Below are 27,786 nucleotides of genomic sequence, written 5' to 3'. Positions count from 1 at the left end.
ATTCCAGGCCCAATGCTCTATCCAGTCCACCACCTATACATGTGCCGGGCACTTTCACAAACTAAGGCCAACAGAAGTTAAGTTATTTACACATGGCTAAGTAAGTTTCCGAGGCTAGATTTGAACTCAAATTTTCCTGACTCCAGGCCCAGTGCTCTATCCACTGGGTCACCTAACTGTCTTACGTGTAAATATTGATTGATACGATGTGGAAGATGATCCAGAGAACACAGGTCGAAAGCTAGATGGAACTTTAGACATCATGCAATCCACCCCTCCCCTTCCCCAGTCTATTTTACAGGGAGGAGACTGAGGCCCACAGAAATGATGTGACTTTACCAAGACCATACAGGTATTAAATGACAGGGTCTGAATTTGAACCCAGGTCCTCTGACTTCAGCTCCATTGCTCTTTCCTCTGCACTGTGCTGACTGTCTATACAGTGTTTTCAAGTTTACAAAGTATTTCCATAGGATCGTAGATAAAGAGCTGCAGTGGTACCTTAAAGGTCATTAAACCCAATCCCCTCATTTTAAAGATTAGAGAACTGAGGCCTCTAGAGGTTAAGCCACTTCCGGCAGTCATGTTCTTTGGAGCAGAATTTAAACCTCCCTCTTCCTGACTCCAGATACCACATCCTATTTATTCTACCCTGCTGCCTCCGAGGAGGCCCTAACAATAAAACTGGTTCAGATTTGAGTAGATGCAACTAGATTGGATGGAAAGATCTAGCGTGGTGCCAGGATGAAGTGGTCCTTTGAGGAGGTAAATGGGATGTCTTACTTTTGGGGACTGTTACATAATTTTAGAGGAAATCATGAAGGAAGACTTGGGTCTAACTCTTAGCTTGGGATCCATAGGCCCCCCCTCCCTCCAAGGGCTACATGGATAGATTTTAGGGAGTCTCTGAACTTGGATTGGAACAAATTACATCTTTATTTTTACTACCTTCTAATTGGTATTTCCTTTAATTAGGAATTTTTTTAAAAGTATGATTCTGGGGCAGCTCAGTGGTGCAGTGGATAGAGCACCGGCCCTGGAGTCAGGAGGACCTGAGTTCAAATCTGGCCTCAGACACTTACCAGCTGTGTGACCCTGGGCAAGTCACTTAACCCCAATTGCCTCACTAAAAAAAAAAAAAAAAGTGTGATTCTGAGAAGGGGTCCATAGGTTTCATCAGACCGTCAAAGGGGTTCATGACGCCCAAGAGCCCTCAGTTTAACTACCTAACACATGAATTTCAACGTTGCTTTGCTAATTTTTCTTAAGTATTGTCTAGCAACCCTGGCTTTAGTCAAGCCTCGTCCATACATCCGTCAATCAAGTCGGCTTCACACTGTACAGATCTTACTTAACCCAAACCACTTCCAGATTCTTTTTGTGGCTTCTTCTAATTATTTAGTGCCAGGTCTGTCCAACTTAGAATTCCAGGTTTTACTCTGTCAAAGTCCTATTTTGAATAGACCCCTTAACCCCAGGCCTGCCTTTCTCCCTTTTCCATCCCGCAGATATAACATTCAGATGGTAATGGGGTTGTTGGTCAGTCGTTTCACTTATGTTCAACTCCATGACCATATTCGGGGTTTTCATGGCAAAGCTAGTGGAGTGATTTGCCATTTCCTTCTCCAGCTTATTTGACAGATGAGGAAACTGAAGCACATAGGATTAAGTGACTTGTCCAGGGTCACGTAGCTCTTAAGTGTCTGAGCCCATATTTCAACTCTGGTCTTTCTGATTCCAGGCCCAATGCTCTATCCACTCCACCACCTATACATCCATAGCAATAGGGAGAAGTTGGCAATTAAAAATTGGATTCATTATGATTGAGGTATAAGAACCACTACACTATTGATTTGGCTCTTTGCCTTTGTCTTTGGTTAGGAAGATCAGAACGCTTGAGGGTGGCCGAACTGATTGTCTCTGCTCAGGAATTAGTCCCATAATGGGGCTATTAGGGGCTATTTTCAGTTTCTTTGAAAGACCGAAGCTTTCTGGCTGGGGTTGGGATGAAGAATCAATTCTCCTGGATGGTCAGTGCAGCCATTTCTCTTTCTTTTTCATTTACTTCCTGATCGCGTTAAGTACTCCTGTGGGGAGCTCGCTCTGAAGATTGTTGTTGACGCTTGGAGAATCTCTGCCCCAGTTATTTGCATCTGATGTTTGTCCATCGGGAATGACAGTCTTAGGTTTTTTGTTTGTTTTTTTTAATAGACTTTTATTTTCCAAAATATATGTAAAAACAAAATTTTAACATCAATTTTTTAAAAACTTTGTGTTCCAACTTCTCTTCCTCCCCCCTCCATTCGCACCCCCCACCCACAAGAACTCAAGCAATTCAAAATAAGTTATACATGAGTAGTCATGGAAAAATTCCCATGTTAGCTAGTTGTGAGAGAAAATAGTCAAAAAACCCTAAAACTTCAGATTAAGGAATTGTCAAAGAGGAAAAGAAAAACAAAATTTAAGATGTGTTTCCATCTGTTTTCAGATACTATCAGTTCTTTCTCTGCAGATGGGCTGCCATCTTCATAAGTCCTTCAGGGTTGTTTTGGATCATTGCCTTGCTGAAAATCATCACATGCTTCCCAGCAGATCATCCCCCACTATGGCTGTTATTTTGTATACAGTACATTTCACTCTGCTTCAGTTCATGTGGGTCTCTCCAGGTTATTCTGACAGTATCCTGTTCATCATAACCTGTATACAGTACCTTAAGCTTGACAGAGAGTTTTCTTCATAAGAGCCCAGCAAAGTAGGCACCATGTGTTTTGCCATTATAATCGATCATCCTAACTCTTTCCCTCCACCCCGGTCCCTTCCCGTGACGTTTCCTCTCTCTTCTCTTTTCCTATTCCTCCTCAGAAGTGTTTTGGTTTTTAAAGAAATCACTGTGGCTTTCTAGCTCTAAATCCGATGCCAACTATCATTGTGCAAATGAAGAAACTGAGGCCCAAAGAGTTGGAATCATAGATCTAGAGCTGGAAGAGACCTTGGAGGCCAACTGTCCCATCTCCTCATTTTACAGATGAAGAAACTGAGGAAAACATCAGGGAAGTGACTTGCCCAGGGTCACACAGCTAGTAAGTGTTAAGTGTCTGAGGCCGGATTTGAACTCAGGTCCTCCTGACTCCAGGGCCGGTGCTCTATCCACTGCAGCACCTAGCTGCCCCTCATCTGTGATTTTATAAAGGCACGGAGTGCTTGCAATCTGCAATGGTGGGGATGGTTCTCAAATGAAGTGCTCCCTCCACTGAGGGATCATTCATTTATTCATTTATGCACAGTGTATAGTAAGGGAGAAAGGGAACAAGCTTTTATTTAACTTGCCTGATCTGGGCCCTGAAGTGTTTTGCAAATTTTATCTCATTTGACCCTCACTGCAACCCAGATTGCTTATCATTGATAATAACGATGATAGCGAACTTGCTGTGCACTGGGCTGAGCGATTTACGATTTTTATTTGATCTTCACAACAATCCTGGGAGGTAGGTGCTATTATCTTCATTTTACAGATGAGGAAAGTGAGGAAAATAGGAGTTAAGTGATTCTTTCAGGTTCGTACAGCTAGTAAGTTTCTGAGACTGGATTTGAACTCGGGTCTTGCTGACTGCAAGCTCAGCACTCCATCCACTTGCACCACCTAGCTCCCAATATAGTCGTCACGTATAGAGTCAACAAGTCATTTCCCCTCTGTCTGCCTCTGTTTCCTCACCTGTAAAATGGGGATAATAATAGAGCCTACCTCCCAGGGTTGTTGTGAGCATCAAATGAGATGTTTGTAAAGTGCTGAGCACAGGGCCTGGCGCATAGTATTGAGGACGATGTTGAAGAGGAAGATGACTCATTAAAGATTTCTCAAGGAGGGAATTACATGAACCACAGCACTTTGTAGGACTCTTCCTTCGAAAGAAGAGATGTGGCATGAGGGAAACCAGTTTGGAAACTCGTGTAGGCTTGAGTAATTTACTCCTCCAGGAGAACATCAGCTTTTTGAAGGCAGGTACTATTTAATGTCTTTATATCTCTGCCACCTAGAGCAGTGCCTTGGAACATAGCAGGTGCTTAATAAATGCTTCTCCTGAATCCAGTGTTAATGAGTCTCTTGACTCCTGATAGAAAGGTGCCCGGTCAAAGTTTCTCTCTTTTCTTCCAGATTCTGTGGGTGAGGCCAACTGGAAATAGGAAGTACCATCCATCACGCCATTATGGTGTGCTGGTGCCATCTGATGGTAAGTCTGTCACCGTCTTCTTTGATTTTTTGATTTGGCACTTTCAAAGAAAGTCGCAGCCATGGATTTCAATTTCTAGTAAAGCAGGTTGGGTCTGACTACGCCACCACCCTTCAGTGAGCTCCCCGGCTTCCATTGACCTCCAAGGTTCTTTTGATTTACTTGCATACACACGTGTGTGTGTGTGTGTGTGTGTGTGTGTGTGTGTGTGTGTGTGTGTGAACTTCTCGTTGGGCAGTTAAATCTCGTCCTAACCTGGCCCCTTCTTCCCTTCCCAGACTCCTTGTATGTGACTCCCCGGGTCTGCCCCGGACGCCGCATGTCCCTGCCCCATGCCTGGGATGCTCTGCCTTCTCAGCTTAGTCTCCTTGTTTTCTTTTAAGACTCAGCTCAAATCCCATGGGGGTTCTCTCCCAGCTGTTAATTCCTGCATTTCTCAGAGCTGGCTATCTCATCTATCTGCTTAGTTTGCATGCCTCCTGTATTAGAAAGTGAGCTCCCTGAGGGCAGATGCTGGGGTTTGGGGCCTTTTTTTTTTTTTTCAGTGTGCTGAATGCTTCCTGCAGTGCCTGGTACATAATAAGTGCTTCATAAATGCTTTTTGACTTGATGACAGTTGAATTGTATTTCTTTTTTTTTCTTTTCTTTCTTTTTTTATGGGATATTGAGAGTTAAGTGACTTGCCCAGGGTCACACAGCTAGTAAGTGTCGAGTGTCTGAAGCCGGATTTGAACTCAGGTCCTCCTGAATCCAGGGCAGGTGCTTTATCCACTGTACCACCTAGCTGCCCATAAGTATGTGGAATTGTATTTGTTTTTCCTTTTTGACAATAGTTGAGTAGAGGAAATAAGACATTTACTGTAAATAGCTACATATAGTATAAGCTGAGCAAGCTTCAGTGGAGTACAAAATGCCATTTGGTCCATCAACACGCATTTATTAAGCACTTACTATGTACCGGGCACTGGATGGTGTACTGGGGGATGAAGAAAAAAGGCAAAAACCATCTCTGTCTTCAAAAAGCTTAAAATCCTAAGTGGAATCCTAAGATTCTAGAATGAGTGCAGAAATAAAAGTTATAGTTTTCTCTTAATTTCAGTACCTGTTGCTTTTCTCCAGAAAGGAAGAAGTAGCTTTGAAATACCTTGTCCCAGGGGCAGCTAGGTGGCACAGTGGATGGAGCACCGGCCCTGGAGTCAGGAATACCTGAGTTCGGATCCGGCCTCAGACACTTAACACTTACTAGCTGTGTGACCCTGGGCAAGTCACTTGGCCTCAATTGCCTCACTAAAAAAAAAAAAAAGAAATACCTTGTCCCATCCCACATTGTAATTTGGCTTTTTTTTCCCTTTCTTTAACAGAGGTGGTCATTAATTACAGATGTGGTCTTCCTTTGATAACCCTAACTTTGCCATCAAGGCAGGAGCGCTGTCGTTTTACAATCAAACCCATGTTAACCACAGTTGGTTCATTCCTTCAGGACATTCAGAATGAGGATAGAGGTATTCGAACTGCAGCTGTCTTCACCACAGGTATTTATTAACCTTCAGTTGTGCCTAACTCCCCTGTCTTCTCCTCACTCCCTGCCTCCCAAACTTCATTTTGGTTCTCTGCTTTTCCACAGAGAGAAAAAGGGGGGGGGGGGCTCTTTCCAAGCCTTTCACATCATCATCATCATCTCTTGAACACTTTTTCTTTTTCTTTTTTGTTTTTTTTTTTTTTAGTTATAAACTGGGCAACAATCCTTGAATCGTTAGAAAATAAAATTAAGGTTTCACTGATTAAAGTTCTTGACGCAGAATCAAAATGCAGACTTGGTTATTAATCTTTTCTTTCTTTTAACTAGAGTGCAAAAATAGTGTTTGGTCAGGAAGTATATAGCAGAAGGGCAGGGCTGGTGGTTAACTCTTGTGAAATGAGTCATTTTTATATGCCTAATGGGAGAAGAATGACTTGCCTTTTGAGCTCAGGAAGATCTGCATTCGAGTCCTAGCATCTCTAACTTTGCCTCGATTGTTTTCCCTATATCACTCTCCTAGAGAGCCATCCCGTTAAACAATAGTTAAATTAAAAAAGAGAGAAATTTCAGCAAAATCAATCAATATGTTGAAAAATATTGAACATTTTTCAGATTACACTTTAATTTACTATGGGTTTGAACTAAGAACAAGCTCCTTGTTGATACATTGCATTCTCCTGAAGAGGAAATACAATTTTAAAAACTAATTGTTGGGGTGGCTAGGTGGCGCAGTGGATAGAGCACTGGCCCTGGATTCAGGAGTACCTGAGTTCAAATCCGGCCTCAGATACTTGACACTTACTAGCTGTGTGACCCTGGGCAAGTCACTTAACCCCCATTGCACCGCCAAAAAAAAAAAAAAATTAATTCTTGATTCCTTAAAAGAGCTTTCTTGCGATTTTGCAGATGGGGTAATACACTAACATACTCCATAAATCGTATTCAAACTATTCCTTTCTATAGTGAGATCATTTTGAAAGGGCTGTTGGAACTTGTTTAAATGGAAATGTTTTTATTGTCTCTTGCAAAGTTAGATGAAAAGATCACAGGGTTTTTTTAAGGCCACATGGTCAGGGTGTCTGCCTCCGTATTTAATTTATGCTTGAAATTGGTGTTTTGAGCCTACTGCATTTTTTCTTTTATCCATTGTGTGGGCTAACAGTTGAGTACTTTGTCAGTTTGAGGGTATAATAATCTCACCCAAGGCAGACAAACAGGAAACCAGCTGGTCCAAAAGGAGGCAGGTGCAGACTTGACTTCCTGCCTCCTTGGAAGAACAAAACACAAGTGTCGGCAGAGGGGCAAGGTGCCTTGAATGTTGTAACTCAAGAGTGACAGCTTTCCATCATTGTGCACATCTTTGAAGTAACCTTCTTGGGTCTGTTGTCATTCAGTCAAGTGAATGGTGAGCATGTAAATAATATTCCATTAACCTTTCTCCATATATTACTTAACTCCTGCAGGTGATAAAGAGGGTAGAGAAACTTCAGAAGATCTTTGTTCATGGTTTAATAAAGCTGCTAGTTTGGTTTTTTTTAACCATCTAGAGTACATTTGGTTCAGGAAAATCACTCCACCTTGATGGGTCTCAGTTTTACCTCTTTTTTTTTTTTTTTACATATAAGGTATTTTATTTTTTTTATTACATGTAAAAATAGTTCTCAACTTTTGTTTATACAAGCTTTACAATTTCAGATTTTTCTCCCTCCCTCCCCCCTCCCCTAGACAGCAGGTAATCTGATATAGGTTATATCTATATATCTATATAGATATAGATATCTATACACACACATATATATACACATAATAACATTAATCCTATTTCTGCATTAATCCTGTTATAAGAGAAAAAATCAGAGCAATTGAGTGGGATGGGAAGTACACCCGTATTTCCTGAGCCTAGCCTATTCCATTGATCTACCACTCTATTTTTTAGCCAGTACCAGATAGTTTTGATGACTGCCGCTTTATAGTAAAGCTCCAGGTTTGGTACTGCTAACCCACCTTCCTGTGATTTTTTTTTTTCATTATTTCCCTGGATATTCTTGATTTTTTGTTTTTCCAGATGAATTTTGTTCTAGCTCTATAAAATAATTTTTAGGTAGTCTGATTGGTATGGCACTGAATAAGTAAATTAATTTAGGCAGTATTGTCATTTTTACTATATTAGCTCTGCCTATCCATGAGCAATTGATATCTTTCCAATTATTTAGATCTGATTTGATTTGTGTGAAGAGTGTTTGGTAGTTGTGTTCATAGAGTTCCTGGGTTTGTCTTGGCAAGTAGACTCCCAAGTATTTTATATTATCTACTGTTACTTTAAATTGAATTTCTCTTTCTATCTCTTGCTGCTGGACTTTGTTGGTCATGTATAGAAATGCTGATGATTTATGTGGATTTATTTTATATCCTGCTACTTTGCTAAAGTTGTTAATTGTTTCAAGTAATTTTTGAGTTGATTCTCTAGGATTCTTTAAGTATACCATCATATCATCTGCAAAGAGTGATAGTTTTGTTTCCTCCTTGCCTATTCTAATTCCTTTAATTCCTTTCTCTTCTCTGATTGCTAAAGCTAACATTTCTAGGACAATATTAAATAATAGGGGTGATCATGGACATCCCTGTTTCACCCCTGATCTTATTGGGAAGGCCTCTAATTTATCTCCATTGCATATAATACTTGCTGATGGCTTTAGGTAGATACTGTTTATTATTCTAAGGAAAGCTCCACTTATTCCTAAACTCTCTAGTGTTTTTATTAGGAATGGGTGTTGTACTTTGTCAAAAGCTTTCTCTGCATCTGTTGAGATAATCATATGATTTTGGTTGGTTTTCTTATTGATGTGGTTGATTATGTTAATAGTTTTCCTAATGTTGAACCAGCCCTGCATTCCTGGTATAAATCCCACCTGGTCATAGTGTATTATCCTGGTGATCACTTGCTGTAATCTCCTTGCTAATATCTTATTTAAGATTTTAGCATCAATATTCATTAGGGAAATTGGTCTATAATTTTCTTTCTCTGTTTTTGCTTTGCCTGGTTTTGGTATCACCACCATATTTGTGTCATAAAATGAATTTGGTAGAACTCCTTCTTCACCTATTTTTCCAAATAATTTGTATAATATTGGAATTAATTGTTCTTTAAATGTTTGGTAGAATTCACCCGTAAACCCATCTGGCCCTGAGGATTTTTTCTTAGGGAGTTCATTAATGGCTTGTTCAATTTCTTTTTCTAATATGGGTTTATTTAAGGATTTTATTTCCTCTTCAGTTAACCTGGGCAGTTTGTATTTTTGTAAATATTCATCCATTTCATTTAGATTGTCAAATTTATTGGCATACAGTTGGGCAAAATAATTCCTAATTATTGATTTAATTTCCACTTCATTGGTGGTAACATCACCCTTTTCATTTTTGATACTGGTAATTTGGTTTTCTTCTTTCTTTTTTTTAATCAAATTAACCAATATTTTATCTATTTTATTGGTTTTTTCATAAAACCAGCTCTTAGTTTTATTGATTAATTCTATAGTTTTTTTGCTTTCAATCTTATTAATTTCTCCTTTAATTTTCAGGATCTCTAATTTAGTGTCTAATTGGGGATTTCTAATTTGTTATTTTTCTAGCTTTTTAAGTTGCATGCCCAGTTCATTAATCTCCTCTTTCTCTTTTTTATTCATGTAAGCATTTAGAGCTATAAATTTTCCTCTAAGCACTGCTTTGGCTGCATCCCATAGATTTTGGTATGTTGTCTCATTATTGTCATTCTCTTGGATATAGTTATTGATTGTTTTCTATGATTTCTTGTTTGGCCCATTCATTCTTTAGAATGAAATTCTTTAGTTTCCAATTGATTTTCATTCTACTTTTCCCTGGCTCTTTCTTACATGTAATTTTTATTGCATCATGATCTGAGAAGGATGCATTTACTATTTCTGCCTTTCTACATTTGACTATGATGTTTTTGTGCCCTAATACATGGTCAATTTTTGAAAATGTGCCATGTACTGCTGAGAAAAAGGTATATTCCTTTCTATCCCCATTCAATTTTCTCCAGACATCTATCATGTCTAACTTTTCTAGTAATCTATTCACCTCTTTCACTTCTTTCTTATTTATTTTTCGGCTACCGATTTATCTAATTCTGAGAGGGGGAGATTCAGATCCCCCACTAGTATAGTATTACTGTCTAATTCCTCTTGTAACTCATTTAACTTCTCTTCTAAGAACCTGGATGCTATACCACTTGGCGCATACATATTTAATATTGATATTACTTCATTATCTATAGTACCTTTAAGCAAGATGTAATTTCCTTCCTTATCTCTTTTAATGAGATCTATTTTTGCCTGCGCTTTGTCTGAGATAAGGATTACTACCCCTGCTTTTTTTACTTTAGCTGAGGCATAATATATTCTGCTCCAGCCTTTTACCTTTACTCTATGTGTATCTCTCTGCTTCAAATGTGTTTCTTGTAAACAGCATATTGTAGGATTCTGGCTTTTAATCCACTTTGCAATTTGCTTCCGTTTTATAGCAGAGTTCATCCCATTCACATTCACAGTTATTATTACTGACTGTCTATTCCCTTCCATCCTATTTACCCTCTTTGTACTTTTCCCTTCTTTCACCCTATTCCTTCTCACCGACGTTTTACTTCTTACCCCTGCCTCCCCCAATCTGCCCTCCCTTTTTATCACCCCCCTCTCTTTTCTTTACCCTTTTCTCCCTTGCTTTTGTCCTCCTATCAGTCCCCCCTTTCCCTTCCCCTTTTGCTTCCCTAAAGAATGAGTTAAGTTTCTTTATCCCAATGATCGTATATGTTATTCCCTCTTTGAATCAAATCTAATGAGAATAGGGTTGAAACAATGTTCCCCCCTCCTTTCTTTCCCTCTATTGTAATAGGCTTTTTTTTCCACCTCTTCATATAATATAATTCATCCCATTCCACCTCCCCTTTCCTCTCCTCCCCATAGACTCCCTTTTTAACCCCTTAATTCTTTTTTGTATCATCACATCAAAGATAATTTATATTTATACCCTCTATGTAAAGCCCTTCTCTCTGCCCAAATACATTTACAGTTCTTAAGAGTTATGAGTATTACCTTTCTGTGTAGGGATATAAACAGTTTAACCTAATAGGGTAACCTTTTTTTTTTCCCCCTCTGTTTACCTTTTTAAACTTCTCTTGAGTCTTGTATGTTGAGATAGAATTTTCTATTCAGTTCTGGTCTTTTCACCAGGAAAGATTGAAAGTCCACAATGTCATTAAATGTCCATCTTTTCCCCTGAAAGAAAATGCACATTTTTGCTGGGTAATAGATTCTCAGCTGCAATCCAAGCTTCTTTGCCTTCCGGAATAGCATATTCCAAGCCTTGCGGTCCTTTAATGTTGAAGCTGCCAGGTCCTGAGCAATCCTGACTGTGGCTCCATGATATTTAAATTGCTTCTTTCTGGCTGCTTGGAGTATTTTCTCCTTCACCTGATAATTCTGGAATTTGACTACAATATTCCTTGGAGTTTTCCTTTTGGGGTCTCTTTCAGGAGGTGATCGGTGGATTCTTTCAATGATGATTTTATCCTCTGATTCTATGATATCAGGGCAGTTCTCCTTAATAATTTCCTGGAATATAGTGTCTAGATTCTTTTTCTGGTCATGGCTTTCAGGCAGTCCAGTGATTCTCAGATTGTCTCTCCTCGATCTGTTTTCCAGATCAGTTGTCTTTCCAATGATGCATTTCACATTTTCTTCTATTTTTTTCATTTTTTTGATTCTGCTTGACTGATTCCCGGTGTCTCATGGATTCCTTATCTTCCAACTGTCCCATTTTAATTTTTAAGGCATTGTTTTCTTCAGTGAGATTATGAACCTTTTTTTCCATTTGGCCAGATGGATTTTTTAAGGTATTGTTTTCTTCAGTGAGATTATGCACCTTTTTTTCCATTTGACCAAGTTAATTTTTTAAGGCATTGTTTTCTTCAATGAGATTATGCACCTTTTTTTCCATTTGGCCAAATGAATTTTTTAAGGCTTTGTTTTCTTCAGTGAAATTATGTGCTTCCTTTTCTAAGCTGCTGATCCTTTTTTCATAGTTTTCTTGTTTTGCTTTCATTTCTCTCCCCATTTTTTCTTCTACCTCTCTCAATTGATTTTTAAAATCCTTTTTGAGCTCTTCCAGGAAGGCTTTTTGTTCTTGAGACCAATTCACCTTCCCTCGTGAGGCTTCAGATGTAGGCAATTTGAGGCTATTGTCCTCATCTGAGTTTGTGTTTGCTTCTTCCCTATTGATACAGAAGCTCTCAATGGAGAGGGCTCTTTTTTGCTTCTTACTCATTATTGCAGCTTATTTATTTATTTTTTAAGTTGAGGTCTGCTCTGGGGGCACCTGGTCCCTGTTTTGGGCTTCTTGTGCGGGGGTATAGGTGCTGTGTGACCAGCTTTTTACTCTGAGGCCTTTGTGGTGTGTGGAGATCCCCTGCCCTGCACTTCCTGTCTGGTTATGCTCGGCCAGCCAGGCGCCCGATCTCGCGCCTAATCCCGCCTGACCCGTTCGTGGCCCTCTCGGCCGGTGCAGGTAGGTTTTTCCACTGTCCTTCTTGGCCACCCGATTTTTGAACCAGGTTCCAGGGGCCTCAGTTGTTCAGCTGTGGCCTGCAGCTCCTGCTGACTTGCCCCGACCCCCTCGGCGCTGGGTTGCTGCCCTGCGCTGGGCCTCCCTTTTGCCCCAGTCAGACTGACCTTTTCCTGAAGTCTTCTAAATTATCTCTGGTTGGAGGACTGTGTCTCTCTGTCCCTTTGCAGGTTCTGTAGTTTCAGAATCCGTCCAGAGGCTTGATTTAATGTTCTTTTTGAGGGAACAGAAGGAGAGCTCAGGCAGCTTGCTGCTTCCTCTCTGCCATCTTGGCTCCACCTGCCTCAGTTTTACCACTTAAAATAAAGAGGTGGGACTAGAAGATATCTAAGGGTCCATCAAACATCAGCATTGTGATCATAGGATCTGAGACAAAAGTAACCTAAAGAGATATAAAATCCCTTAGTAGGAAACCAAGGTTCAGAAAGGTTTAAAGTGACTTGGCCAAGGTCATGTGGGATTTGATCTCAAGCTCCCTCTCCACCATACCACATGCCTCCTATGGAAGGAGACAGGCACAGAGGTCTTCCAAGCAAATACAACATTTCAGTTCCTCATCGAATAAAGCCTATCCTGTCTCCCTTGCTTAGTCAGCATCGCTACTTTGGGTTGGTTTTCCTCATCTGTCATTGTCAGGCACAAATCTCAGCTGAGAATGAGAAGTCAGCATTGGATTAGACATGAAAACAACATTCTTGGTAGCGATTACAAAAGGTAATTGTGTCAGATTCATTTATTTCACTCTCTGTGTACCTGTTATGGAGAAATCTGTAGGCTGGACACTTGATTTTGCTTTCACTCAATGAACTCTTTCTCTTTTACAGATGGGAACAGTATTCCAGCTTCAACCCCGATGGAGATTTTGCTGATGAATAACTTTAAATTGATGATAAATGATATGACATATGATGTTCAGTGTCCTAAGAAAGGTAAGAAGCCTGTAATGATTGGAATGATGTCACCTATTGGAGAGCTACTTTAGGAAAGTTCTGCCATGAGGAGAAGGCGTCTGAGGGCTAGCCATGGGGCTTTTCTTTGGTGTCAGGAAGTGATGTTTGCTTGTGGGAGGAAGAAGGGGCGAGTCTGGCGCTCTAGCTTTGTTTCCATCTGGACTCTGGTGGAGAGTGGAGCTAAAAATGTGCTCTCCCTTTTATAGATAGATGAATCTAGGCCTTTCTCTCTGTCTTCACCAAATTCTTATTCTCCTTAATAAATGCTTAAAAGTCTAAACTCTTGCTAAAGCTTATAATTTATTGGCGGAACATTCATGAGATATTTTAGACAGACTAGCTGGAATTTTAGCCCTTACAGCCACAAGCATCCAGAAATCTTCATTTTTGCCTTGAGTTTGGGGGGCTTGGGGCAGGAGGGCCTTGGGTTCTTCTGGTGATGAAGAGATCTGAGAAGAATCCGTATTTGTAGAACTTTCAGCCCGGACATTGGCTCCTCCCAGTCATCTGGCTCCTCCTCTTTGGCTTTGAAAGCCTAGGCTTTGACTGGCGCCTATTATTTCCAACAGTAATCCTTTCCGGTGGAGATGCTCAGAGTTCTCTTAGATTTTCTTCCTCTTCTGTAAATTGCAGCTCAGCTCAGACCTCATTTTTCTTTTTTTTTCTTTTTTCCCTTTTTTTAGGGGGGGAGATGCTGGGCAGTTGGGGTTAAGTGATTTGCCCAGGTTCACACAGCTAGTAAGTGTCAAGTGTCTGAGGCCAGATTTGAACTCAGGTCCTCCTGAATCCAGGGCCAGCTCTTTATCCACCTAGCTGCCCGCTTTTTCTTTTCTTTTCTTTTTTTTTTTGATGGGGCAATGGGGGTTAAGTGACTTGCCCAGTGTCACACAGCTAGTAAGTGTCAAGTGTCTGAGGCTGGATTTGAACTGAGGTCCTCCTGAATCCAGGGCCGGTGCTCTATCCACTGCGCCACCTAGCTGCCCCAGACCTCACCTTTCTTAAGATTTTCCCTTTAATCCCAACACAACCTATGGTTTCTTTCCTCTGGAGGTTTGTTTGTTTCTGTACTTATTAGGCATTCATATTGATTCTCACATTAAGTGAGCTCCTTGAACAGTGAAAAGACATTTCATCATTATACTTTGACTCCAAGTGTTTGTTAAATACCTGTTGGCCAAAGAAGGGTTTGAGGCCCCTGCTGGTCATGGATGCCATTACCTCTACTATCTCGCACCAGGCCTACAGCGTCCCAACTCTGACTCCTTTATCCCACCATAGCCATCAAAATGATAGATCTTTTGTGTATATATGTATGTGTGCTTTTTGAGGAGGTGTTTGAGTTTGCTTTTTAAAAAACAATTACATAAATATGTAATTAAATTAAATTAAATAATTTAACAAGTATTATCAAGCAGCGTAATAGGTGCCAAAAAGCTCAACGTTCCCTGCTCATATTTTTAATTTGGCTCCTCCAAATGTCTTTTCATTGCCATGTACTTGTTATTCTATTTTTTTTAATTGAAGACGGGGGGGGAAAGATATGTTATCTTCATATTGCTTTTATTTCTGGATACAACTCCCCTTCTCTCCACTTTACCCAGTGAGATACTTCTTGTTACAAAGAATAACAAGAGAGAGAAAAAAAAATGCAGTTCGGTAAACCAGCCAACATAATTTATATTTTGGCAGGAGAAAGATGAAATGATTGAGGAAACAAAGGTTCAATCTTCTGAGCATATTGATTTATTTAGCAGTGCATGGCAGTTGCCTAATAAACCAGGAGCAGACCTTCTCAGATTAGGCGTGTATCCCTAAAACGGGGCAGGGGGAGACAGACTTTTATACATCAAAAACAATCAAATAAGATTAAATAATTAATAAAAAAAAGATTAAAATAATCAAAAGGAAACAATTAACCAGGATATATAACATTAGATAATCTGATTTCTAATTGGAGGAAAGATTAGGGCCTTTCAAAGTTGGGGAGGGTTGAATGACTCGCCCAGCGTCACACAGCTAGTAAATATCTGAGGTTAGATTTGAACTCAAAAAGATGAGTCTTCTTGACTCCAAGCCTGGCTCTGTCTCACTGCGCCTGATCTTTTGTGTTACAAGCTTTAGCTGGGGAGAGAGGATGATGGGAAGGAGAGAAAGTAAATGCTTATTTGTTACAAGGGTTTTCCCCCCAGTGGGGCAAGAGAAAATGTTTGCTCATTGGAAAATTAAACTAAAAAAAATGTGGATTTAAAAAAATTAAAAATAGAACTATAGGGGCGGCTAGGTGGCGCAGTGGATAGAGCACCGGCCCTGGAGTCAGGAGGACCTGAGTTCAAGTCTGGCCTCAGACACTTAACACTTACTAGCTGTGTGACCCTGGGAAAGTCACTTAACCCCCATTGCCCCGCAAAAAAAAAAAAATAGAACTATATTTGAATGGTGAGTGTCCTTGTTATTTCAAATCTGAATGAAAATAAATTACTTTGTGAGGGGTAAAACTAATAAATAAATAAAAACATGTCTTTGTTTTAAAAGATGGGGAGGGGAGATGATATCAAAGCAAAAACCTGAAGTACCTGTCCAGGAGCTGGCTGGCAAAGGACTGAGGCTGTCAGCGAGTGTCAGGCCTGACTTGCTCCCCCCTCAGTTGTGGTCACTGTTGTGTCTTTTCTCAGAAAGACTGAGTAGCGAGCACGCGACCAACATGGATGACATCAGGGCCTTGGTGCAGAGACTCTTTACCGCCCTGCACGTGGAGGAGCATCAGGTCAAGAAAGAGCGCAGTTTACTACAGAAGATTGAGGAGCTGAAGGAACAGCTGCGGCCCATGGAGGAGGTTGGTGATGGGCAGCCCTTGGCCATCCTCTCTGGACATACCAGAAGAGCATCAGAATTCATAGAGAAGGCCTCCCTTGCCCTGGGCTCCAAGCTTGGCTAAGCCGGGAGAGACCTGGGAGCCAAGCAATGATTTCCAAAGCTGGTCAGTCCACAGTTCAGGGGCTCTGAATATGGTGCCCTTGGGGCTCAACCCAACAAGCAGCATCAAGACCTGAGAATCCAGTGCTTTCTAAGAAGCTAAACAGTACAAGCAAAACATTAGCAAAGAAAAAAATCATTTCACTTGACTCTTCCCTTGTGTGGGAGTTGTGGAAAGCATGATGGTTCTCAAGGCCAAAGGAGGACCTGGGTTCAAATCTTGCCTCTGCCATTTGATAGCTATGTGACCTTGGGCAAGTCAGTTAAACTCTGTGTGCCTCAGTTTCCTCATCTGTAAAGTAAGGGGGTTAGCCATCTAGTGATATCCTCTGAACTCCCTTCCGGCTCTAGATGTAGGAATTATAAATAAGTATTTATTAAGCACCTACTATGTCAGGAACCAGAAGCCTTTCCCAATCTCTCTTAATTCTAGTGCCTGCTCTCTATTGATCATCTCCTATTTATCCGGTATTGTAACTTGTTTCTATGTAGTTGTTTGCATGTTGTCTCTTTCCATTAGACTGGATGCTCCTCAGGACTGTTGTGGTTCAGTCGTTTTCAGTCCTGTCTGACCCTTGGTGACCTCATCTGGGGTTTTCTCGGCAGAGATCCTGGAGGGGTTTCCCGTCTCCTTCTCCAGCTCATTCTACAGATGAGGCAGACAGTTAAATGAGAGCCTTCCTGACTCCAGGCCTGGCGCTATGTCCCCTGCACCTCATAGGGGCCTCCTTGAGAGCAGGAACAGGCTTTTACCTTATTTTGAATCCTCAACACTCAGCACGGTGCCTGGAACATAGCAGGTGCCCGATCAATGTCCAGCAGGTGAGGCTGTGGATAGAGTACCGGCCTGGAAGCAGAAAGACCCGAGTTCTAATTTAGCCTCAAACACTGACTGGCTAGCTATGGAGCTCTGTTTGCCTCAGTTATAACCTGTCTTCCAGGGTGGCTGTGAGGATCCAATGAGATATTTATGTCACCTGGCACACAGTAGGCCTATATAAAGCTAGCTGGGATAATATCATATATAATTGTTCTTCTGATTGGCTGGGGATACAAAGGAAGACAGCCCCCAACCTTGAAGAGTTTATAGACCAGTAAGGTCATAGATAAGTCTAGAATTCATATGAAGTGAGAGAGCATGATGGGAAGGGGTGGGCACTAACACCTGGAGGGTTTGGGAACCTGAGCTCAGGCACCAAGAGCAGTAGCTGGAGGTCGAGGGGAGGAGAGGCAGCACTCCCGGCAGGGGAGCGCCATGTGTGGGCAAAGGTGCGGAGTGTAAGTATAACCAGCCTCTTCGCCATCTCAAACGCTGCGTTTTGTCCCTGTGCTCTTCTTCCCCTGGTTTGGCCAGAGTTCCAAATAACGGAGGAGTAAAAGGATACATGAGTGCATTTGACCCTGTGGTCCCTTCAGAGGGCCCAGCATGGCCCAGTTTAGATGCTGCCTCGATCACTTCCTTGTTCATGTCAGTTTACGTGCAAAGTGTTCCCACAGTTGGATATAAGTGGAACAATATTTGCAATGCACTGACAGGGGGTGGGTGGACAGGTGGGAGAATTACTCTTTGAAGCCATCATTTTAATGGATCCATTTGGAAGTGTTTTATCTGTTGTCACTCTGGGCTTTCATAGCATCTCAGAAGAGGTGTCAGATTAAGTTTAAGTGATTTAGCCCAGAGGTGCCTTCAGAATGCCTGAGTTTGGTCAGATTCAAAGTAACGTGAAAGTGGAAAATGTTTAACAAAATAAATAAGTCAGTATGTTGCCCACAGCGATCTGTTTTTGTATTTGACACCCCTGCTGTGTCGAGGACAGCCTGGATCTCGGCCATCTCAGTCATCCATCCATCCATCCATCCATCCATCCATCCATCCATCCATCCATCCATCCATCCATCCATCCATCATTTACTATGCACCAGGCACTATGCTAAGTGCTAGGAATACATAGAGTGGCCAAAGACAGTGCCTGTCCTCAAGGAGCTTACAATTTAATAGACAAGTAACTTCACTTGTCAGGTCTTCAGCCAATCCTCTTAGCACAAGTTGGAGAACAGGTACTCATCTGCATTGGCAGAGGGCATTTCTTCACTGAGTGTTTCCTAGAATTCTATTTACTCTGAAGTGTCATTAAGAATTCTTAGTTTCAAACTCCTTGGACCATGATACAAATAAGTGGGAACCATTGCTCATCACCAGTGAAATCATGGGTTTGTGCCAAAAAGGGGCAGATGTTGCAGTCCTAAGTGGATTAATCAGGTATTGTTTTTTTTTCTTCCTCAGCTGAAAGCCAAAATTGAAGCTGGCTCAGAGGCCAAAACCAACAGACTCTTGTGGACTGGGCTGGCTTTGATGTCCACTCAAGGTGGAATCCTGGCATGGCTCACATGGTGGGTGTACTCCTGGGACATCATGGAACCTGTGACCTACTTCATCACTTTTGGCAGCTCCATGACATTCTTTGCTTATTTCCTCCTTACTCGACAGGTGCGTCTCCAGATAGGACAATCTTTTTGTGGCTAGGAAAGACTATTCATATAAATTATCAGAATCAGTGACTGCTTAAATCAGTGGTTGGATAGGCTTGTCAATTTTTTGTCCCTTCATACTTTAATAGGTGGCGAAGTGCATAGAGGAGCTGGACCAGGAGTCAAGAAGACCTGAGTTCAAATGTGGCCTTAGATATTTACTAGCAGTGTGATCCTTGGCAAGTCACTTAACCTCTGCATAACTCAGTTTCCTCATCTGCAAAATGGGGATTATAATAGCACCTACTTCCCAGGGTTGTTATGAAGATCAAACGAGATATTTATAAAGCACTTTGCAAAACTTAAAGTACTATATAAATCCTAGCTAGTAGTAGTGGTGGTGGTTGTGGTGGTAGTAGTAGTTTTTATTATTGTACTTGTAGTGGGGACAGTGGTGGTGATTATTGTGGTAGTGTTAGTAGCTGTTGTTATTGTGGTGCAGGTGGTGGCGGCAGGTAGTGGTTGTAATACTAGTAGTAATAGTAGTCATAGCAACAACAATAACAACTACAAGCAATTCCATTACCTAAGGGACCATGCCCATGTAGGAAGAGACCACCCATTACTATCATGAAGGTTGAGTTTAATTCCAGTTCTTTTCTCTATGTTTTCACTTGACGATAAAATCGAATAGGGGCAGTTGAGCATAAGGTTAAGAGTACTGCATCTGGGGGCAGCTAGGTGGCGCAGTGGATAGAGTACCGGCCCTGGAGTCAGGAGTACCTGAGTTCAAATCCGGCCTCAGACACTTAACACTTACTAGCTGTGTGACCCTGGGCAAGTCACTTAATCCCAATTGCCTCACTTAAAAAAAAAAAAAAGAGTACTGCATCTGGTCTCTCAGGAAGTGGGTTCAAATCCCATTTCTGCTGCTCAATCCCTTTGGACTTCAAGCTCCTCATTGATAAAATGAAGGGCTTGAACCAGAGGATGTCTGGGGGCTCTTGGAGTTCAAAATACCACAATAATAAAGACATTTGATCAGAATCTTTCCAAAATAGAGTTGGCTTCTGTTGTCAAGTATGTCTTGGAAAGTAGCCATAGATCTGAAATGATGCCAGATGTTACACCCTCCTCTTACCTAAGAGTTCTTTGTGATCTCACCAGAGTAGGGGACTTGAACCACTTGAGGAGCATGAGGAGGCCATGACTGAGGTCTGCAGGTGTGTCAGCAATTGTCTCAGTCGTGTAAAGGTGAAAAGACTTGTCCTGGGTCACACGGCTAGTCAATTTCAGAGGCAGAACTTGATCCCAGATCTTCCTGACTCCCAAGCCCCGCACTCTCATCCAGTAGTCCTTGCTGCTTTACATGTTAGCTTTAAAATGCCATGTCCAACACAAATCATTGATGATTCTCTCTACCTTGGGTTTTTTTTTTTTTTGGGTGAGGCAATTGGAGTCAAGTGACTTGCCCAGGGTCACACAGCTACTAAGTGTCAAGTGTCTGAGGCTGGATTTGAACTCAGGTCCTCCTGAATCCAAGGCCAGTGCTTTATCCACTGTGCCACCTAGATGCCCCTTGGTTTATTTATTAAGCCAAAATTGGAGTCAGAAGTACATTAATATATGGGTTTTTGTTTTTTTTTAGGATTATTCTTACTCACTCATTAAGGATAGACAATTCCTCTACTACTTCCACAAAAGACTGAAGAAGAAGGATTTTGATGTGGAACAATATAACAAGTTAAAAGAGGATCTTGAAGAGGTATCTTTCTTTTTTTTTTTTTTGCGGGGCAGTGGGGGTTAAGTGACTTGTCCAGGGTCACACAGCTAGTAAGTGTCAAGTGTCTGAGGCTGGATTTGAACTCAGGTACTCCTGAATCCAGGGCCGGTGCTTTATCCACTGCGCCACCTAGCTGCCCCCGGTATCTTTCTTTAAAGTATCTATCTGAGTATCTCAAAGCCAGATTTGTGCTGCCTTGCCTCAGGATTGTCCAGTTATTGGCTTTCTGGTTTCAAAATTCCTCCCAGATGAAGTCAGGTTGCTTTTCCCCCCCATTTTAAAAAGATGAATGTTGAAATATGAAATGGGGCTCCATACCAGTATATCTTCCTTAGAATTTTATAGGTTTTATCTTGAGTTCACATTTATATAATGTTTTATACTTTACAGTGTGTTTCCTTACATAATGTGTGCATTAGGGTTCTACTGGTATACATGGGGCGGGGGGGGGGGGGGTCGGGGTTGGTCACCCACTTGGCTTGCTCATCCCATTCTGCCCTTGTACTGACAAGACTGAGTTCTCAGATAATACCCCATATGGCTCTATTCACACTTTCTTAGGTCCCATGGGGTAACTGTTATGCAAGAATATATTGACTGGTGTGCCCCATTTATATAAAACCAGCCACTCAGTGATGATAACCACTAGATCCTAAATACAACTGTCTACTTAACAATAAAATAAAAGCAATAATAACATCGCAGGCACTCACTATAAGCAAATTCAAGAGTAAACCAGTCTGTATTTATACCTGAGTCACACTTTACTACTATCTGAGGGAAGAGAGTGGGCGCACACTTGCTTAACATGATAGTGAAGAAATTCCTTATGCTCAGAGTAACAACTGTGATCTTAACTCATCACTCCTTTCAGGCAATACATAAAGTACCTTCTCTGCTACCTGCTCCTCCATACTCTTCGGCTAGGCTGATCTTTTCATCTCAAAATCATGAAGTATTGACCAGCTCTTTTAATTCAGTCACTCTTTTTTTTTTTTTTTTTTGGCGGGGCAATGGGGGTTAAGTGACTTGCCCAGGGTCACACAGCTAGTAAGTGTCAAGTGTCTGAGGCCAGATTTGAACTCAGGTACTCCTGAATCCAGGGCCAGTGCTTTATCTACTGTGCCATCTAGCCACCCTACACAGTCACTCTTTTTAAAAAAAAATTCAGTTGAATTAATGCTTATTAATCACTCGTTGTGTGTGTGCCCCTAGGTTGGGGCAGCAACATAAAGGTATATAAGATATAGGCTTATACAAGACATATGTTATCTTCCTCATATAGTTCTAAGCACCTTAGTGGGCAAAGCTTTTGATGGGAGGGTTACTGAAGTGTCAGTAGCCTAAGGAAATATGTATGGCTTAGACCAGCAGAGAATTTTTACCTCTAAAACTTACTTCCCTTAAATACATGGATGAAATTTCGTTTCCTTGACCTCTGATTCCCAGGCCATCTGTTCCCTCCTTCACCATGAAAACTAGTTGTTTTTTCCCCATTTGTCTAGAATTTATTTTTTCCCAAATTACATATAAAAACAATTTTTAACATTGATTTTTAAAACTTTGTGTTCCAAATGTTCTTCCTTCCTCCCTCCTCAACCCCCTTTGAGGAACGCAAGCAATTCAAGATAAGTTATACATGTAAAAACATTTCCACATTAGTCAGGTTTGCAGTCACTCTTTTTTTGTTGTTGTTGTTGTTGTTTTTTGTTTTTTTAGTAAGGCAATTGGGGTTAAGTGACTTGCCCAGGGTCACACAGCTAGTAAGTGTTAAGTGTCTAAGGCTGGATTTGAACTCAGGTACTCCTGAATCCAGGGCCAGCGCTCTATCCACTGCGCCATCTAGCTGCCCCTGCAGTCACTCTTAAAAGGGTGTTTAGGAAGTGTTACACTGTTATGTTGGCTAGCAGAGAATTCCAAAGGTCATCAAACTGGCCCTTTAAAATTTAAAGTTCAAACAAAAAATTAATGCCGGGAAAATTTACACCTTATAGGAGAAAGACAACACTGAATTAGAATTGCATCCTAGTCCTAGAAAGGTAGCAATTGCTTTTCCTGCTATGTGATTAAAAAAATAATAATAAGACTAGACCTAGAAAAAAATAAAACTAAAGCTGTGGTTTTATTAGTGTAGGGAATTCCTAGTGAGTCTGCTTCCTCTACCAATATAAATCAACACTGGTTCTACAATTTAAGAATATAAAGAGCATAGTTGGGGGCACAGGATCAAGTGACTGGCCCAGGGTCACACAGCCAGAAGGAGTCAGGTGGGACTTCAACCCAGGTCTCCCTGACTCAAGCATTATGCCATATGGCCTTTTAGGACTCATAGTAACCCAAAAAGTGTGGGCCTCTGTTGATGGCAGTTTTCAAGTCAAATAAACATTTATTAAGCACTTCCCATGTGCCACCCAGTGTGTATTTTCAGGATAGTAAGATGGGGACAAAGGAGGGAAAATGAAGGCCTGTAATGGAGGCCCTGGATTTGCAGGTCCCTTGGCTTCTCCTCTGTAGCAGCAAAAGCTGATTATACAAATCATGAATTGAAGATAAACCAGGGACATGTTAAATGCAGCCATGATGAGCCAGTGTCTCACGACAGGGAAAAAGACATTTTGAGTTTGCCCAATTACGTTTCTCATTCTTTTATTCCATCCTTTTACTTTCTTAGGCTGAAGAGTCTCTGCAGCGTCTGCGCCAGCCTCTTGACTTGCGGCTACCAGTCCAGGAAATCAAAGAGAAGAATTAACAGCTGCTTTTATTATTTTATGAATGTTTACTAGTTTGTCTTAGGAACTGGATGTTTCATGACCATTACTATAGATTTAAATGTTTCAACGAGGAAAAAATAAACATTTTTAGTTAATGAAGTTTTTCTTGGAAGATAGAAATATTCTGAATTCTAAATCTTATGAGGTTTTGATTTTTCAGTTCTAATTAGCTGATGAGGGGTCTGTTGTTACACTGGGCAGCTAGGTAGCACAGTGGATAGAATGCCAGGTCTGGAGAAAGGAAGGCTCATCTTCCTGAGTTCAAATCCGGCCTCTGACACTTATTACCAGTGTGACCCTGGGAAAGTCACTTAACCCCCTTTGCCTCAGTTTCCTTATCTGCCAAATGAGCTGGAGAAGGAAATGGCAAACCACTCTAGGATCTTTGCCAAGAAAACCCCAAAAAGGGTCATGAAAAGTTGGAAATGACTGAAAAACAACTGAACAAGTGTTTGGTTATCTAAGATCTGGTCATTCTAGTCCAGCTCCCTCATTTTCCAGATAAGGAAAGAGGCCCAGAGAGATAAATAACTTCAGGGTTAACTTGCTTGGAAAATAATTACAGCTAAAAAGGCGAATCAAGAAAATACCAGTGACTTCCACCTATGTACCTGCTTTTCCAATCTCTACAAAAACTTTATGAGACTTTTCTCAATGCATGTGTCAAGGGCATCCTTGATGGGAGTCCTGAGAAGAGAACAGGCAGTAAATGATATGCACATATATCTTTTTAGTCATGTTTTTGACTGAAAGGTAAAGAATAAATACATAACAGGGATCCCCCACCACCTCCTATTTCATGTAACGGATTTGATCAAACAGGAATGTCACCTTTGAGTTCTTAACTTGGGGTCCCTGGAGTAATTAAAAAATATATATTTTGCTAACTGTATTTTGACATAATTGGTTTGCTTTGTTTTTTACTTTATTTTTATGCATTTAAAAATGTTACTGTTCTTAGGAGTCTGTAGGCCACATCAGACTCCCCAAAGGGTTCATGGTTACAAAATAGCTTATCTCTGCCTTAAAGCCTTTTCCTCCTAGAAAGTATCTGCCACATAAATGTTAAGACCAGACAAGAGTTTCTTAAAAAGCACTGATTTTGTTCAGCAATCGGCTTGACATTAGTATCTTGCTGTCTTGCTTAACATTTTAATATCAAGCAGGCATAGGACAGGGAGATACATGCTTACACTGTCAAGGATGCTGGCTATCCAGTGCAGTTAAAAGAATTGTTTTCTCGTACCTTGTTTTTGAAGCCCAACAGTGACATCACAGAGTGATGTCTTGACTCCTGTGTGAATTAGATGTAAGGCACAGCTGCAAAGTCATCAGCCTCACTCTCTCCTCCAGAGTCCAGTAGTCAAGACAAAAGTCAAGATGGTTGGTGATGGCCACGGATGCAGCAGATGACCTTAGCATTTTCGATGTCTACCAAGCCCAATAATGCCCGTTTCGGCTGCCTTTGTAGCAAACTGTTTTCATTCGCCCATTCCGCCAGGGGAAGTGGGGTAGACACCCCCCTAACTCACCGACAGATCTGAGGCCTATCAGTTACCCTCAACCTGGTTTAGCACATGTGCTGAGATGGCTTTACAGGGGGTGTGGCCAAGGTGCGTGCTGCATGTAAGAGTTGAGTGCCCTGAAAAGGGGTCTCAGCAAGCCTTCCCACCAGAGGGGTGAGTCCTCCCTGTATCCCCATAATACCCCTATAACCTTATGAATGGTGAGGGCCTCTGGCCACATGTGAAAGACATTTTGCCCGTTCCATCAAGCCCTGGACACTGTAAAGCCTCCTAAATGAGAGTCATAATCACTCAAGTTTAGCCTAACAATTAACACATGAAAAGCCTGAGTGGGGGAAGAATGTCTTATTACTCAGACTATGATCATGCAGTTGAATGAAAGGCATATGTATGTCATGAACCAGGCTTGAAATGGCAGAGAATGGGTTGCACTGCATTTAGGAAGTTTTTAACAAACTTTTCCCTCAAACATGCATGTTTTAAACATATTCTCCAGTGTATGTGACCATCAACCAAGGGAAAAAAAATCATGGTGGACACAGGTGAGCCACAGCATATTACCAACAAAGAACTGTATATCAGAACATCTTAGAGTCCCAAATCTCCTTCAAAGGTCAGCTTGGGTCATACAACAGGCTTTTTCAGATCTAAGGTTGCTACTACCACTCCCTCTCCCCTTGATTAAATTACTTTGCATATATTTTTATTTGAGGAGAGTAGGGACTATTTATTTCATTTCTGTCTTCAGTGCCTAGTATACAATAAGTACTTAATAAATGCTTCTGACCAACTAATCCAATATGTATTTTTAAAAAAAGATGATGGGCAGGTCATTGGGCAAGGGCAAAGCTAGAAAGCTTCTGTGTTCTAGTGGTATCCATATAGTATCAAAAGCTCTAGAAAAGATTTCAGGAAAGATAAGAACAGAGTCATTCTGGAGGAGTATGTATTATTAAAAATCTGCATGAGGACCTATATACCTGGGATCAAAATATCAAAGCTGAAAATGTCAGGTAACAATTTGATGATTCACATTTTGTCTCTACACTCACAGTTAGTTTTTCATCCTTTGTTTTCAGAGGACCAATAACATCATTGGTGATATATATCTTGCTTTGTACATGAAATTCTATTTAAGTGAGGCAGAGTTGTGCAATCAAATGTCAGGCAAATCATTTCTTTGAGCCCATGGCCTCATTTGGCACTGCTCACCACAATTCAAGCACAAGACCCAGGATGCAAGAACCGACAGTCCTGTATTTACTATTTCTATCTTTGCTTAAGTAACTGGACCACTCACTGCACATCCAATTGCATTTTTAGCATTCTGACATGATGTAAATTACAAGTGACGTAAATTGCTCTTTTGACTTCAATGACCCAAACCATGAGATTTTGATACCCACTATGTGCTAAGTCCTGGGGATACAAAGGCATAAAAACTTCGACTTTTAAAATATCTCTAAAGGTGTTTGAAATCTAATGGGGAAGAAAACATGCAAACATTTATGTGCAAACAAGATACATACAGAATAAATTGAGAGATAATCAACAGAGGGAAGACACTAGAAATTCCAACCCGTTCATGAAATTAACTTTCAGGTAGTAGTTGAACATATATTTTTTGGACTAGACATGTGATTTACTGGTATAAGACAATTCAGAATTGCATCTTCTCTCCAATTTGTAATTTTAGAGAAGCTGCCCCTAGTTACGAGGACTTGTAACTTGTCCTGAATATGATAATACAGTATTCTGATTGTGAGACCTCATGGAAATGGATGATGAGAAAGCAGAACTTCTTTCCACCCAGCTGGGATCCACAGCCAACCATATTGGAATAAAAATGAAAGGAATCTGTACAGAATTACATAATTTTTTATTATAAAAGCATCAAATCATTACTAAAAAAATGTAATAAATGTAAAAAAATTCAGATCCATCCATATTGTTTCCAAAGCTCAGTCCTTATTATGGCTTTGGGTACATTATTCTACAAAAATTATTGAAATGATCACATTTAAGACAGAATGACAGTACAATGGTTAATTTCTCTGAAACAATCAGAATTGTATAACATCTGCCCAAAAGCCCAAGAAATTTTCCAAAGTCTGTACACCAATCAGAACATTCTGGGCTGTGAACCTCTTTGGGATAGGGCCAATGGAGAGAAGTGATTCTTCCTGTGCTTTCACAGGGGGAGGGGTAGGAGAGGAAGTGGGGAGTTAAGAGAGGGGCAGAAACAGTTTGGCTGAATGAGTTCGAGAATCTCACTGACCACTAGGAGCGTGCCGAGATGCCATCTGGGAGAGCCCATCCCAGGAAATACCCAACTGGAACAAGCCGTAAAAACCACTGCTTAAATATTCAACCACATAAGAAACCAAAATGAATCATCTTTCACCTCTGGCCACAAGGTTGCTGGTTTTGCATAGTGCTGTAAGGTTTAGAACCCAACGTTTAAAAAAAACAAGCATTAACTTGAATGAACGAAACCAATATTAACATAACCTAAGTAGGTGATCACTAAATTATTAGATCATTGAAATAGTGATTCATCTAAAAAAGTTTTTTTTTTAAAAAAAAAAGGTCTAATCAAGGGGCAGCTAGGTGGCACAGTGGATAAAGCACCAGCTCTGGATTCAGGAGGACCCAAGTTCAAATCCAGCCTCAGACCCTTGACACTTACTTGCTGTGTGACCCTGGGCAAGTCACTTAACCCCAATTGTCTCATGCCCCCCCCCCAAAAAAAGGTCTAATCTAAAGAAAATCCTGGAGGGAGAGTGGGGAAGGAAAGGAATCTTCAAAAGTTTATAAATTTATAACCCTAAATTTCAAAGATTCATCTAAAATTTGTAACACATTGACTATAAAAATCTGGGGAAGAGGGAATGTTAGAATGATGAAAATCTCTTGGAAGATACATCATA

At 40.9% G+C, this 27,786-nt stretch overlaps 1 protein-coding gene across 1 annotated transcript in view; it reads left to right on the top strand.

Moving 5' to 3' along the window:
* The window catches only part of MCUB (mitochondrial calcium uniporter dominant negative subunit beta), a 109,341-nt gene extending 85,693 nt beyond the window's left edge, over positions 1–23,648 (top strand). Inside the window, exons 2-8 of the mRNA XM_043969644.1 lie at positions 4,154–4,229; positions 5,591–5,761; positions 13,209–13,313; positions 16,007–16,167; positions 18,592–18,795; positions 20,425–20,541; positions 23,231–23,648. Of these exons, the coding sequence (XP_043825579.1) occupies positions 4,154–4,229; positions 5,591–5,761; positions 13,209–13,313; positions 16,007–16,167; positions 18,592–18,795; positions 20,425–20,541; positions 23,231–23,308 (912 nt within the window). The 3' untranslated portion in view covers positions 23,309–23,648. The remainder of the gene's footprint in view (positions 1–4,153; positions 4,230–5,590; positions 5,762–13,208; positions 13,314–16,006; positions 16,168–18,591; positions 18,796–20,424; positions 20,542–23,230) is intronic.
* Positions 23,649–27,786: the final 4,138 nt, after the last annotated feature.

This window comes from Dromiciops gliroides, chromosome 6, assembly GCF_019393635.1.
Source record: "Dromiciops gliroides isolate mDroGli1 chromosome 6, mDroGli1.pri, whole genome shotgun sequence".
In the NCBI taxonomy this organism is placed as follows: domain Eukaryota; kingdom Metazoa; phylum Chordata; class Mammalia; order Microbiotheria; family Microbiotheriidae; genus Dromiciops; species Dromiciops gliroides.
The sequence above is the reverse complement of the archived record's forward strand: the minus strand, read 5'-3'. Positions and strand labels throughout refer to the sequence as shown.